The sequence below is a fragment of the Phocoena phocoena genome, chromosome 20, assembly GCF_963924675.1.
Source record: "Phocoena phocoena chromosome 20, mPhoPho1.1, whole genome shotgun sequence".
Lineage (NCBI taxonomy): Eukaryota > Metazoa > Chordata > Mammalia > Artiodactyla > Phocoenidae > Phocoena > Phocoena phocoena.
Window position 1 is genome coordinate 6,738,141 of NC_089238.1, and position 15,402 is coordinate 6,753,542.

General features: G+C 49.7%; 1 protein-coding gene across 1 annotated transcript; it reads right to left on the bottom strand.

The window, feature by feature from the left end:
• Nucleotides 1-10,068: 10,068 nt before the first annotated feature.
• ATF5 (activating transcription factor 5) lies at nucleotides 10,069-13,821 on the bottom strand. The gene is made up of 3 exons (XM_065899302.1): nucleotides 13,594-13,821; nucleotides 11,959-12,255; nucleotides 10,069-10,730 (listed from the first exon to the last, which is right to left on the bottom strand). The coding sequence occupies exons 2-3, from the start codon at nucleotides 12,134-12,136 to the stop codon at nucleotides 10,069-10,071; spliced, it is 840 nt and encodes a 279-aa protein (XP_065755374.1). The 5' UTR covers nucleotides 12,137-12,255; nucleotides 13,594-13,821.
• Between the last annotated feature and the right edge of the window lie 1,581 nt (nucleotides 13,822-15,402).

The window sequence follows — 15,402 nt, forward strand, 5'->3', positions numbered from 1 at the left end:
GAGAAGCCTGTGTAAACAAACCTCGTTACTTCTTTAATTTACTACCCCAAGCCTAAATTCTCACTAGGTTCTTCACTAATTGGACACCCAAAGCCCAAGTCTCTTTGTCCTGTCAATTCCTCACAGATTTGTTTCTTTGCCTAAAAAGCATAAAACCTGCCCAATTTGGCCACTTCTTAGGTCCCATTCCAGGTGGAGGGTTCCAGAAGACAGTGTATGTGATCGGCTGAATAATGGCCCCCAGAGACATCCCCGTCTTAATCCCCGGAATGTGTGAATACGTGTTACCTTGCAGGGCAAAAGACCTTTGCAGGTGTGATCACATTAAAGCTCTTGGGGTGGAGAGATTCTCCAGGTGGAGCCTCGTGATCACAAGTTTATAAGACAGAGGCAGAGGGAGCATGGACCACAGCAGAGGTAAATGATAGATGATGATCAAAGAGATTGTAGTGATGCCAGAACCTGCAAGAAGCAAGAAAGAGATTCACCTTGAGATCCTCCAGGAACCAACCCTGCTGACACCTTGATTTATCTCCCTGAGACTCTGTTTGGACTTTTAGACTCCAGAACCGTAAGAGAATGCATTTGGGTTGTTTTAAGTTGAAGTTGAAGCCCTACTCCCTTGAGAGGCTCTAGAGGAGAATCCATCCCCTTGCCTCAAGGCCCCTTCCGCCATCTGCAAAGCCAATGGCGTAGCATCTTCTCTGTCTGCCTCTGCTTTCATCTGCTTTTCCATCACACGGGCTTCTCTTCTGTGTTCAAATCTCCCTCCACCTCCCTCTTAGGAGAATGCTTGTGGTTACATTTAGGGCCAATGCAGGGAATCCAGGATAATTGCCCCATCTCAAAATGCTTAATTTAATCACATAGGCTAAGTCATTTCTGCCATAGAAATTAACATTCACAGATTTCCAAAGATTACGAACTGGATATCTTTGAGGGCTCTGTTCTTACACATAAATATTGCATGATTCCTTTTATATGAAGTATTCGGACTGGGCAAAGCCACAGGGACAGAAAGCAGATTAATGGTTTCCAGGAGCTGGGGGGAGAGTGGTTTTGGGGGTGATTGCTTAATGGGTCCAGGCTTCCTGTTTGGGGTGGGGGAGGGGATGAAAAAGTTCGGGAGCGAGATAGTGGTGATGGTTGCACAGCACTGTGAATTGCTCAGTGCCACTGAATTATACAGTTTAAGATGGTTAAAGTTGTAAACGTCATGTTCTGTATGTGTTTATTGAAGTATAGTTGATTTACAATGTTGTGTTAGTTTCAGGTATACAGCAAAGTGATTCAGTTAGACACATATATCTATCCTTTATCAGATTCTTTTCCATTATAGGTTACTACAAGATATTGAATATAGTTCCCTGTGCTATACAGTAGGTCCTAATTTATATATAGTAGTGTATATCTGCTAATTACCAATTCCAAATTTATCCCTACCCCGCTTTCCCCTTTGATAACCATAAGTTTGTTTTCCATGTCTGTGAGTCTATTTCTGGTTTGTAAATAAGGTCATTGGTATCATTTTTTTAGATTCTACAAATAAGCGCTATCGTATGATATCTTTCTCTGTCTGACTTACTTCACTTAGTATTATAATCTCTAGGTCCATCCATGTTGCTGCAAATGGCATTATTTCATTCTTTTTTATGGATGAGTAATATTCCATTGTGTGTGTGTATATATACATATCACATCTTCTTTACCCATTCTTCTGTCGATGGAAATTTAGGTTGCTTCCCTGTCTTGCTACTGTAAACAGTGCTGCTATATATTTTGTATTTTTAACACAATTTTTTTAAGTCCTCAGGGCCACTAATACAGAAACAGCACATTTCTGGCTATTATCAACATAGTAATTCAAACCAGCTATGAAACAGGACTGAGTCATTTACCCCCTGGTGGATTGTTTTCCTAGCACTACCGTAATAAAGCACCACAAACTGTGGTGCTTCAAATAACAGAAATGTATTTTCTCACAGTTCTGGAGGCTAGAAGTCCAAAATCATGGTGTTGGCAGGGCTCTCCTCTCTCTGAAGTCTCTAGGGAAGGACCCTTCCTTGCCTCTTCCAGCTTCTGGTGACTTCTGGCAATCTCTGGCATCCCTTGGCTTGTGGATGCATCCCTGCCTCTGTCTTCACCTGGCCTTCTCCCTGCATCTCTGTGTTTCTTTTCTTCTTGTAAGGACATCAGTTATATGGGATGAATGACCCACCCTACGGTAATGTGACCTCATCTTAACCAATTACATCTGCAATGACACTATTTCCAAACAAAGTCACATTCTGGGGCTCTGGGAAGAACATAAATGTGGAGGAGACACTATCCAACCCAGTACACTTGGTCAGATGGTCATTGGGAACTCCAGGTGGAACTTGAACATGGTTGAACATTCAGGGCAAGACCATAGAGCAGCATACGTAGGTGATACAGGAATCTCGGGACCTGTTAATGTAACTGGCCTTTGCCTTCTAGCCCTGTTAGATCCCTTCTCCTGAAGGAGGGTTAATGCCACGCCCAACCTTACTTCATAATTCATCACGGTTCAGTACTAAAGAGGCAGTATAGCTCCATAACACTTACTGACCAGCTCACATTACTTTCTCTTTATGTCTTTACTGCAATCTGGATGTCGCTCATTGTAAGAAAATGATTTATTTACTTGTCTGGCTATTCCACTGACCCAGAGACAGGGCCCCACGCTAGATTCAGCTGTGACTCCGGTACTAACTGTTGTCTAGTTGGACCCTGGGCTCCTTTGCAGTATTTCACTGGCTTGGGCAGCTCCCCGCCCCCCGCCAACTATGCCAAGGGAACTGGGTTTACTTCTACCGCAAGCACAATGCCGAGGAAAAACTCTGGTCGTGGAATCAAGGTCACTGGACTCAACTCAGAGATCTCCCTAGGTGGGGAAATGTGGCTTTGGTGATTCACTCCCCTACTGTGATCCTCAGTTTTCTCTTCTGTAAAGTGGGAATTTTTAGCAATTGGTTTAACAAACACACCAGGCCCTTCAAAGTGATTTACAAATATTAACTCATTTAATGCTCAGACAGCCCTATCAAGTAGGTGCTATTAGTCCCATTTTAGAGCAGAGAAAACTGAGGCACAGAGAGGCTAAGCGAGCTGCCCAAGGTCACACAGCCGCCTGGATTCCACCCCGGGTTGTCCCGCGTCAGACTAGGCGGGGAGGCCTTCCTGTACCGGCAGGGTGGTGAATTTGAGGTCTCGTCCGTCCTCCCATACAGGGATGTGAGCTCTGGGAGGTGCACAGAGGCATTTAATGCACACTGTGGAATGAAGGGATGAGTGGATATTTTAGGATGGCCACATCCCTTCGTGACCGCCTGCACCCTCCTGCCGCTCTCTGTTCTGGGAATTCTGTTCGTGGTCAGGGCTTCTAGTCCCAGTAAACTGGATCCTCGGGGCGAGAGAAGACCCCAAGGAAATCACGGGCTTGGGCTGAGTCAAGGTTGGAGGTTAACCCACTCACAGCGGGGCACAGGCGCCACCTGGCGGCGGAGTTCTGCTAAGACAGAGACGCTGGGAGACCAGGAACGTTTGCTTTGGGTGTGGTTGAATCGGCAGCTTTGAGAGGGAGTTGATAGCGGGTGGGCAGTTGTCTGAAAATCAGTATTTGATAGTGGGTGCTTCATAACTTTGGCTTCCAAACTTTTCTGACCGTGATGCAAAGTAAGATATGATTTCACATCAACATCGTTTCACAAAATACCACTCTGTGATACATGGTATTTTGTATTCTGTTCTATTCATATCTTTAAACACTGGTCAAAATCCTTTAAATTGATATCCGACTCTACAATGGGTGCCCATCTGCACCATTATTTTCAGCTCACGAAGAAAGATTATGATGGAGAAAGGGTTAGCTCCCAGGTCCAACTCTTTCCAAATTCCTCGTGATTTCTCTCCACATTTGTGCTACCTCTCAGGTCCAGTACTGCCATCCCAGACTTCAAGATAAGGAAGCTAGGGGCTTCCCTGGTGGCGCAGTGGTTGAGAGTCCGCCTGCCGATGCAGGGGACACGGGTTCGTGCCCCGGTCCGGGAAGATCCCACATGCCGCGGAGCGGCTGGGCCCGTGAGCCACACCTACTGAGCCTGCGCGTCTGGAGCCTGTGCTCCGCAACAAGAAAGGCCGCGATAGTGAGAGGCCCGCGCACCGTGATGAAGAGTGGCCCCCCGCTTGCCACGACTAAAGAAAGCCCTCGCACAGAAACGAAGACCCAACCCAGCAAAAATAAATTAATTAATAAACTCCTACCCCCAACATCTAAAAAAAAAAAAAGATAAGGAAGCTAGGCTCAGAGAGGCAAAGACGCCTGTTTTTCTGGAGGAGAAAAAGCACCAAGTTCTCCTAACTTCACTGTTATTAAGTCAAGTTGAATTTAGTTCTTTCTCCTTCTTTGCTGATAAGATTGAGCTGCACTGGCCTGTGGTTTTCTTGTCACGTACGATGTAAATTATTGACATTCCAGAACTCGGGCTTTTTTTTTTTTTCTGGGCTTAAAATCGCAAGTCTTCATAGGTAACAAAACGAATCAGAGATGGAGATCAAGAGTCTGTGCCTATTCTAGATTGTTCAAACAAAACCATCCTTCTTAAATATGCATAAAGGTGACAGATCAAATATGAAAATCATCTTCTGAGCAACAATTGTCAAGGACCTCCCAAGCCAAAATCCACAGGAATGCCAGAGGGGAATTAGCACTAAAGATCATTTGGGGCTTCCCTGGTGGCGCAGTGGTTGAGGGTCCGCCTGCCGAAGCAGGGGACACGGGTTCATGCCCCGGTCCGGGAAGATCCCACATGCCGCGGAGCGGCTGGGCCCGTGTGCCACAACTACTGAGCCTGCGCTCTAGAGCCCGCAAACCACAACTACTGAAGCCCGCGTGCCTAGAACCCACGCTCCGCAACAAGAGAAGCCACCACAATGAGAAGCCCGCGCACCACAAGGAAGAGTAGCCCCCACTTGCCGCAACTACAGAAAGCCCGCACGCACCAACGAAGACCCAACGCAGCCAAAAATAAATAAATAAATAACTTTAAAAAAAAAATTGGAGGGAGAGCGTGCATGTGAAGTAACTGCTTAAAGGGCATGGGGCTCTATTTTGGCATGATGGAAATGTTTTGGAACTAGATAGAGGTGGTGGTTGTGCAACATTGTATGAACTAAATGTCACTGAATTGTCCACTTTTAAATGGTTAATTACATGTTTTGTGAATTTCACCTCAATGAAAAACAATTCAGACTTGGTAAAGAAAGACTTTCTTCAAAAGGATTATTGCAAAGCAGAGGAGGGGCTATTGCAATGGGAGAGGTACTATTATAATCAGGAAAACCGTAAGATTTGCAAGCTGCGCAAGGGTCAGACAGCAGAGTTTTTCTTTTATAGGGAGAAGTAAACAAGGCTAAAAAGAATGAGATGTGAGGAAGTTGGATGACAAGGTAGCTTGCTAGAACAGTAGACCAGAGAGAATGGTTTATCCTGAGGCCACCCTATTCAGAGGTTGTATTAGGGCTCAGGCTAAGGATGGACCAAAATTCTGGAAGGGATGTGGTGGGAGACTTAACTTAGGTTTGGTTAACAAGCATTTTGTGCCGACTGATCCAGGGTGGGCAAAACAGCTAATCGTTTATGAGTCCAAAACATGGAAATTTGGAGGATCTGTGTGTTGCCTTGTCTTAGGCCAACAAGGGGCTCATCCATGGGTCTTATCTAAGTCATATGGGGAAGGGTGCTTCTTTGCAGTAAGCCATTTCCTGGAAAGCAGAAGTTGGGGGGTAGGGTGCAGGGCAGGGGATTTCTTCTCTGTTGTCCAGACGCATAAGGCTCAGGTAAATGTCAGCACTGTCACAGATATGTTTTACTGTCGAGTGGAGAAGGGCAAAACCTGCCCCTTTGGCCAGGTCAGCCCTCAGGTGGAATCTCAGCCCCAATTCACAACACCTGGCTGGCCCAAGTGTCGAGACTTGAATTTAAGTAGAAATAAATACGAACATAGCAGTTCTCACGCTTTTTGGTCTCAGGGACCCCTTTGCACTCTTAAATAAATAACAGAGACCCCAAAGAACTTTTGTTTGCATGGGTTATATCTATCGATATTTATAGTCCCACATGCCAGGACTCAAACCCAGCCAGAACCCAGACTGGGACTTGAATCCACAGTCTTTTAATTGAGATCACACACCTGGTCTCAGGACTTAATGAAGCTCAGTTTCTTGATGTCTCGCTTCAGAAAAAATTCAGTGAGAGACAAAGTGATAGGTAGGAAGTGGATTTATTTAGAGAGAAACACACTCCACCAACAAAATGTGCGCCATCTCAGAAGGCAAGAAGACCTGAAGTATGGGGAGGTTAACTTTTATGGGCTGGGTAATTTCACAGGCTAATGAATGGCAGGATTATTCCAACTATTTGGGGGAAGAGGCGGAGATTTCCAGGAATTGGGCCACTGCCCACTTTTTGGCCTTTTATGGTTAGCCTCTGAACTGTCATGGCCCTGGTGGGTGTGTCATTTAGCATATGCTAATGTATTACAATGAGCATATAATGAGGCTCAAGGTCCACTGGCAGTCAAAGCTTCTGCCATCTCGGACCTAGTTAGTTCTAACCAGTTTTTGTCATGTCCTATGGTTATGTCATTTTTTTAAGGTTGTGCCCTGTCCCTTTCCTTCCTGTTTCGGTTTTAGCAATTAAAATTACAAAACTTTTAAACTGAGAATACAAAAACACACATTCCATTAGCCGTCAGAGTAACGATGTCATACATCACATAACCTCTGGAAAATTCCAGAGAGAGAGAGAGAGAGGGAGAGGGAGAGGGAGAGGGAGAGGGAGAGAGGGAGGCAAATAACATCTTACTATTACTATGAAAATAGTTTTAACTCTGTAAAATACCTGAAAGTGCCTTGGGGACCCTGAGGTCCCCAGACAACACTGGGAACTGCTGGCCTAGAAGCCCCTGCACCCCTGTGTTCCTGACCCTGGCTGACTCTCTTAGTTCTATCTTAATGACCAGACTCCCTAACATCCAGTTTCCCCTTTTCCTTTTGGTAATAGGACCACCTAGGCTCTGGCTGAGAAAATGACCACCCATCTAGAGACTATATTTCCCAGGCTACTTTGCAGGTAGGTGTTCCCACCTGACAAATTTCAGCCAAAGGAAGGGAGCAGAAAAGATGTGGAAAACTCCCAGCTCACATCCTTAAAAGGAGGGTCCTTAAATGGAGGCTGCTTGCTCTCCAGTATCTCTTTGCCCTTTCCTGCTTTCCGTAACAAAGTTATAGCGATGATGACTTGGCTTCAAATGTCTTGAAGAGGCTGACACTTTAGGAGAATGGTTCCCAAATTGTGGTCCCCAAACCAGCTGTAGCTGCAGCAGTGGCACCTGGGGCTTTGTGAGAGAGGCAAATTCTCAGGCCCCATCCAAGACCTGCTGAATCAGAAACTCTGGGGCATGGGGCCCAGGACTGTGTTTCCAAAAACCGTCCAGGGGATTCTGATGCACAATCAAGTTTGAGGACCAGAGCTGGGAGATGTGGAGCAACCAGGTAGAAGGAAACTGGGTCCATGGATCACCTCAGCAGGTAGGGCCGACCTACTCCCTGCCCCACCTACCAGTGTGGCTATTTACATGAGAAAATCAATCCATCTCACTAAAGCCTCTGTTATGTGGTCTTTGGTAAATCAATACCTTAATCGACAGTATATTTAAATACACCCCTTGATTCTTCTTGAATTAAAAATTTTAGGCATACACCACACAACCATCAGAAATGGCTACTCTTGGGTTGGCCAAAAAGTTCGTTCGGATTTTTTCCATAATGAACCTTCTGGCCAACTCAATTTTCTTTTTTTTTTTTTTTTTTTTTGCTGTACGTGGGCCTCTCACCGTTGTGGCCTCTCCTGTTGCGGAGCACAGGCTCCGGACGCGCAGGCTCAGCGGCCATGGCTCACGGGCCCAGCTGCTCCACGGCATGTGGGATCTTCCCAGATGCACGAACCCGCGTCCCCTGCATCGGCAGGCGGATTCTCAACCACTGCACCGCCAGGGAAGCCCTGGCCAACTCAATATTAAACAAAAAAATTATTTTTAATAAAAGGAAAAGGCTAAGTTGGCAAGGATTGGAGAAACTGGAACCCTTGTGTACTGGTGGTGGGAACGTAAAATGGTGCCGCCACTGTGGAACACAGCTGGGCATTTCCTCAAAAAATTAAAAATAGAATTACCATTTGATTCAACAATTCTACTTCTGGTTGAAACTTGAGGACCTTGAATAGTACCTCATATAAGTGGAATCATACACTATCTTTTGTGACTGCCTTATTTCACTTAGCATAATGTCCTCAAGGTTCATCCATGTTGTAGCATGTGTTAAAATTTCCTTCCTTTTTAAGGCTGAATCATATTCCATTCCTACAGCTAGGAGTACCCATGTAACATAGCTCTAGACAATGAGATGTAAACAGAAATCTACCAGAGTCAGCTAAGAAAGATTTGACCTCCTGTCTCAAATTTAGATACAATGCCTGGAGCTGTGGCCTCCATCCTGTGACCATGATGTAAAAGCCAAGAGAATCAGAGAGACTTCAGTTAACAGCAGTAGCCTCCCTCTAGACTTCTGTGGGAAAAAACTTACGTGCACACCACTGATGGGCAGGTCTGCTGTTACTTGCAGCCAAAAGCATTTATAACTAATACACTTGGTCAAGTTATATCACCTCTGTCTCCCCAACCGGAATGTAGGTTCCACAGTGGCAGAAAACATGACTTTGTTCACCACTATGTGACCAGCCCTTCCTCTCCCAGCCAGTGCTCGGCAGAGACCACACAGATGGAATGAGTGTTTGTGGTTATTCATCCAAAACCTAACAATACCTTCCTTTGGGGTTGACTGAAATAATCATGCAAGATGCTTAAAATAGCACTTGGTACACAGTAAGCCTTCAAAAAACAGATGTAGCCGAATGTCTCCACCATGGCTACCAGGCCACCTCCCACTTCCTCCCGACTTCCCCTGGGAAGCTTTGCTCAGACGGCTGGCTCTTCATCACAGGGTACCCCACAACTGTGCTGCAGCCATCTGGCCCCTTTTGGTGTCACCCTTTTTGGTGACAAGGACCACGTGGAGCTCGCACCTTTGGCTATTCTCTCTTTTCCCTGTCTACGTAAGTAACAAATTGAAGCTAAAGTGGGTCTTGTACATTTACCAGTTCAATCAGTCCCATCTTGGCCTTGACTGTGTGTCGGTGTGTGCTTGACCGTAAGTATTATGTTATTTCCATTATTATAATTATCGTCTTTGGTCTAAGACTGCCCTCCGAGCAACTTCTCCTCTCAAAGACAAGACGCACAGCCAGAGGAAATTCTTCATTTTATTTCCACTCACAACCCCCAGAAAGGATCAGTCTCCGCCCTCCCTCACCTAGAGGCAGCCCCTCCCCCAACACCTTCACAAAACACTGATTTCCTCCCAGAGCTAAAATGAACACCCAGCCATTCCCCCCCACCCGCCCACCTCCCCAGCTGCCCACTTACCCACCTGCTCTGTGAACTCGGCCACCTTTTGGTTCCACCCCCAAATGTAGTTCCCCAAGGTCACTTGGCTTATTTTGCTTGTATTCTACGGGCAGCTTTCTTAAAGCCCTCCCTGACTTAGTCTCCAGATGGCTTCCCTGTCCTCCTCTGCATAGACGTTCTGCAGAGATTCCTGGCCTCACTTCCCTGCTTGAGAGACCAGGTTTCCAAGCTCTCCCCTGCCCCCCCAATTTCCCATGGGCCTCTGTTCCTCAGCTGTTAGTTGAAGGGTATAGATGTTGACTAAGGCCAAACATTCCATGATTCTGGGGAGGGAGGAGGGGAGCAAATTCAGAATGGACAGGAAAGGAGGCAAGGATAAAAGGGGAGGGGGAGGGGGAGGGGAAGTTTGGACGGCAGCTAGAGGCAGGGGGATGATGGGGGACCTCCCAGCTCAGCCCCAGAAACAGAAGTGAGCCACAGCCGAAGAGCAGCATGCCCGCTATGGCCTGAAGACCCGGCCCAGCTAGCTGGGCCGGGTCCTCTGGCTTCGAGCCTTGTACACTTCGATAAGCAGATCCTTGATGTACTGGATCTCCCGCTCCACCGACTCAGCCCTCTCCCTCAGCTCCCGGTTCCGGGCCTCCAGCCCCTGGCACTCGCCCTCCAGGGCCTCGCCCTCTGCACGCTTCCTCTGGCGGTACCTCAGAGCTGCTGACTTGTTCTGGTCTCTCTTCTTTTGCTTGCGGTCCCCTCGGGTGGCGGCAGGATTGGGGTAGGGGGTGGGGCGGGAGGGTTGAGGGGGAGGAGAAGGGGGTTGCTGTGGGGGGCACAGGGGCGCCAACCCCGAGTCCCCCTGCTCGGCCTCACTGCGGCAGTAGATGGCCAGCAAGTCGAGGGTGTCCGGGGCCGGGGTCGGGGGGAGGTCAAAGGTGGGCAGGGGGAGGGGAAGGGAGAGGGCGGGTGCCGGTGCTGGCTGTGTCGGAGGTGGGGAGGATGGTGGGAGGAGTGGGGCATCAAGGAAGTCTTCCATCTGCTCCAGCTCCTTCTTGAGGAGGGAGGCCATAACTTCCAGGTCAGGTGGGGGTGGGGAAGGTGGGGGGAGGGCACCTGAGGGCAAGGGGGGCTCCAGAGGGAGGAGGGCTGTAAAGTCCACCCTCTCGGTCATCCAGTCAGAGAAGCTGTCGCCTGGAGGATTGGAGAGGGACAGAAAGCTCCTTGAGTTCCTAAGCCTCCACCCAACCAGGTCCCACTCACGACTACTTCATTCGTCCCATTCGTTGAGTAAAACCACCAACCAGCCAATCAGTCAATCAACCAATCAAGGAATCATCAAACCAGTCAACAGACCAACAGACCAGCCAACTGACCGACCAATTAGCCAAACAGTCAATGAACCAGTCAACCAACCAATGACCCAAACAACAAAACAGTCAACCAGCCATTTCTTCAACCATTCTAACATCCTCTTTACCGATTAGCCTACATCTGTGGTTTCTTGATTTACCCTCTAGTTTACTCGTAAACGGCAAACTAAATCACACATAAACACACCCTGTTTCATCTTTAATTAATTATCGAAAACCCACTATGTACCAAGCATTTGGGATACACTAATGAATAAAACACTTCCTGCCTCAAGAGCTCTGCCTATGTTGTTTCCTCCACCTGAAAAGCTCTTCCCTTTTTTTTTTTTTTTGCAGTACACGGGCCCAGCCGCTCCACGGCATGTGAGATCTTCCCGGACCGGGGCACGAACCTGTGTCCCCTGCATCGGCAGGCGGACTCTCAACCACTGCACCACCAGGGAAGCCCAGTTCTTCCCTTTTCATGGCTCATTCCTTACCATTCTTTAGGTCTCAGCCAAAATGTTACTGACTTGGAGAGGGTTTCCTGGCTCCCCGCTCTAAACGTGTCCTTGTTGTCATTTTTTAAAAATATATTTATTTATATATTTATTTATTTTTATTTATTTAGTTGCGCCGGGTCTTAGTTGAGGCAGGCAGCCTCCTTAGTTGCAGCATGCGGACTCTCAGTTGCGGCATGCGTGTGGGATCTAGTTCCCTGACCAGGGATCGAACCCGGGCCCCCTGCATTGGGAGTCTTAACCACTGCGCCACCAGGAAAATCCCCCTTGTCATTTTTAAGCTCAGCTACTAAGTGTTTCCCACTTATCCCCATGCATTATGGTTTAATATGTCTCTTGTCTGTCTCCCCAGTAAAGTGTGAGCTCCAAGAGGGCAGGGATCATGTCAGTCTTGTTTCCAGCTGTATCCCCAGCACCTAAGACAGTGCCTGACATATTATACATGCTCAATAAATACTTATTGAATGAATGAAAAGTGAATGAATGAATTCTTCTCCCCTGCCCCCCACAGCCCAGCTCACCCCACCTCCATTCTTTGCCTGCCCTTACCTGCCAGGGGCTCTCCCCCCGCTGGAAGCCCGCCCTCTAGGGCTCCCCCAAGGACCTCATAGGGGCCCAGGGGGGCAGGGGCCAGGGGGAGTTTCCCATAGTCTACGAGCCAGCCCAGCCCGCTAGCTGGGAGCAGGGTCCTGTCCAGCTCCAGCCCCAGGGTCGCCAGGAGTGACATGGCTGCAGCACGGGCGTTGGGCACGGATGGCAATGGAGAAGGCTGCACCAACAAGTGGCAGGAGGCTCTGGCGGTTACTCAGCTGGACGAAGACAGGCACCAAGGCAAAAGCGGAGTACCTACGAGTGTGACACAAAAGTGAGTGGGTCAGGGGCCAGCCTCACCTACTGCCAAAGCCACGGGGAAACCAAGCCATACCCCCAGGGCCCCGGGATTCCTTGCCCTTTCAGAATTCTAAATCTGCCCTTTCTTTCCCCAAATCTGAGCCCCACCCATTCCCAAGGGAATTCTCTTTACGCCCGATTTACTTTTCTTCAGAATTCCCCAGACCCAATCCTTCCAGTACAGAAACCTATGGTCTCCCAGGGGAATGTCCTTAAGTCCCTCCCACCTACCGCATAATATTCCGTTTCATTAAAAAAAAAACACTCAATCCCAGGGGAATTTTCTTGCAGCCACACCTCTTCCTCTAAAATACATCCTTTAGGCCCCACCTCCTCCCTAGAGTCCATCTCAAATCTCTTCCCAGGGGAACTCCCCCTGTCCCGCCCCTTCATCAATGTCATCCGTTCGAATCCCACCCTTCCCTTTGAATTTTGCGGTGATTGCCACTGTCCCTCCAAATCCCGCCCCCACGGTTTATTTTAGCTCCACCCCTCCCCGACGATTCCCCAGAGGCCTCGCCTCTTTCTCAGATAGAAACACCATCCCCTCAGCTAACGGTTTTCTTAGTCCCGCCCCTTCTCACCGTGGGTTACCCCCCCAAGCCCCACCCCCCGCGACGCCTCTTATCCTAGCTCCATCCCCTTAAACGGGTCGTTTCTAAGTCCCGCCTTCTCCCCTGTCAATCTAAACCAGCCCCCCCCCCCCGCCCCCCGGAGGTGCCTGAATGAAACGGAGGGAAGATGTGCTTTGCGCCTGAGCAAAGTGGAGGCGGGCGGGTGGAGGCTGCAGGCGGAGAACAGCTCCTCACTCTCCGCCATCCACACGCGGCCCTCTCGCCGAGGGCTAAAGCGCATGCTCCACCGCCGTAGCGGCCCCATTGCTCCCTCAGGCCTCCGCCCTCCTGGGGGTCAGTGCGCATGTGCGGCTGCTTACTGCCCGCCCTTTGCATAGAAATACTACCGCTGGTGGACAGATGCGCATGAGCAATCGCTCGCAGACTCATTCAGGGCGGGGGCGAACCACCACCCTCTCTGGGAACTAGTGCGCAGGCGCAAACGCACATGTGCTGTCTTTAAACACCAACGTTGTCTGGAAGAACGCACCCTCCCCCCTATCGGGCCGAGTGCGCATGCTCCACAGCGCGCGCGAACGACCCGTCTTCCCTCTTCTGCGCCTGCGCGACCGTGATTCCTCAGTCTCGTCTCCCTACGCCCCAGACTCGGTCGTGAGGGCCGCGAGCTTCGAAAGGGCGGGAAAGGCCGTTGGAGAGGGAGAGGCGAGCGGTTACTCACTCCATGGCTGCGCAAAGGAGAGGCGGCGGCGGCCTCGGCTGAAGAAAGAAGGTAGGAGCGGAGGGCGCAGGCGTGGTGAGCGCGGAGACTGGCCGGGGGCACAGAGGGGTCGTGGCTACAGAGCCATGGCCGGGGCTACGCGGGCTGAGGTGGCGTCGCGGTAGTGTGAGGAGAAATCATGATCTGAGGGTGGGGAATGAGGTGACCCCGTGGACTGGGGACAGATATACCGGAGGTGGCGCAGCACGGCCTGCCCGGATCCTTCCGCGCCCCGCCCCGCGCGGCCTCAACCGTGAGGCGGGCCTCACCGCCCGCCCTCGGGGATCCCGGGATCCGGCCCTCTCATCCTTCCCACCCCGGGAATTCAGGCCTCTCCTTTCTCTGACCTGTAGATCTAGCTCCGCTTTCCTCCCAGCCTCGGGGGTGCCGACCCTTCTTTCCCTCTGACTTGGGGTCCGCGGTCCGGCTCTCTGCTCCCTCTGATTTGGTGACTCGGCCCTTCCTCTTCCCTGAGACCCGCACTAGTTCGTTTCGCCTTTCTTTTCCCCTGCTTCGCGAATTTCCGGTCAGCCACATGTTGAGCTCTTTATCCTTAATCGCCGTCCCACTCTGAGAACACTTTTTGTGGCTTAGAGTCTGGCGTGAGTCACAGAGCACGCTCCGTTCAAATCAGAGACCGGCGAGGGTGGCCTTGGACAAATAAATTCTCTAGCCTCTCAGATAGGGGATTATTTGTAAAGTAAGGAGAATAATCAAGTGTACCTGGTGGGGTCGTTTGTGAGAAATAAGTCCATTCCTGTGAAACCCAGATCCCACCTCCTACATGCTCGCTCAGCGTCTTTTATGATCAGTAGGAGGGAACTCTGAGCCCCGCGTCAACCCTTCCGACCCCCGTGGCCGGAGCCCCAGACACTTAACCATGCAACATTTGCTAATAGGTCGTTCTTGTGTTTCCTTCACTCCTCCAAGGTGATTTCCAGCCATCCCTGCCCGCTCCCATTCAAATGATGGACGCTCAGCCCCATCTTGATGCAGGGAGTCGGTCATCGCCCTCAGTCTTATCTTTTCTCCATCCCCTGCCCACCTCTCCTCAGCCCATATCCTTAGCACTCCTTTCAGGCCCGTTGGTTCATTCTTATGTCCCTGCCCCTCCCCTAGACTTCCTTTCGAAGGATCCTCTACCTCGGCTGCGCCCCCACCCCCGCCACTAGATCAGTCTTCACACTCTGCCAGAAAGAGGGAGATCTGTACTTGCATCGCTAAAAGAGATCGGGCTTCCTAGCCATCCCCTCCCCCTGCACTGGACCCTCCACCAGCCCCAAGTGGATGTGGGTCTTCCCTCCTTTTCCCATCCTGCATTCATCCACATCAGGACATTACACCTGGAGTTCAGCTTTTCATCACTTTTGTGGTGCTTATGAGACTGAATCAAGATCCAGAGAAGGTGGGAGACCCTGATCTTGAGAGTTAGCTGGGAGTGAATACACACAGGCTTTTTTTTTTTCCTTCCAAATGCACGTGCTCTTTTTTTCTCCCGGTTTTATTGAGATATAATTGACGTGTAGCACTGTATAAGTTTAAGGTGTACGACATAATGATTTGACTTACATACCTCGTGAATGGATTACCACAATAAGTTTAGTGAACATCCGTCACTTCCTGCAATTGCAACACTAAAGAAATAGAGGAGGGCTTCCCTGGTGGCGCAGTGGTTGAGAACCTGCCTGCTAATGCAGGGGACACGGGTTCGAGCCCTGGTCTGGGAGGATCCCACATGCCGCGGAGCAATGAGGCCCGTGAGCCACGACT

Bases quoted from the DNA above. Each gene is read 5' to 3' on its own strand.
- ATF5 (XM_065899302.1), bottom strand. From the start codon at position 12,136: ATGTCACTCCTGGCGACCCTGGGGCTGGAGCTGGACAGGACCCTGCTC. The intron at 10,731-11,958 runs GTAAGGGCAGGC...CCAATCCTCCAG, and splicing joins GGGGGGAGAGCCCCTGGCAG to GCGACAGCTTCTCTGACTGG.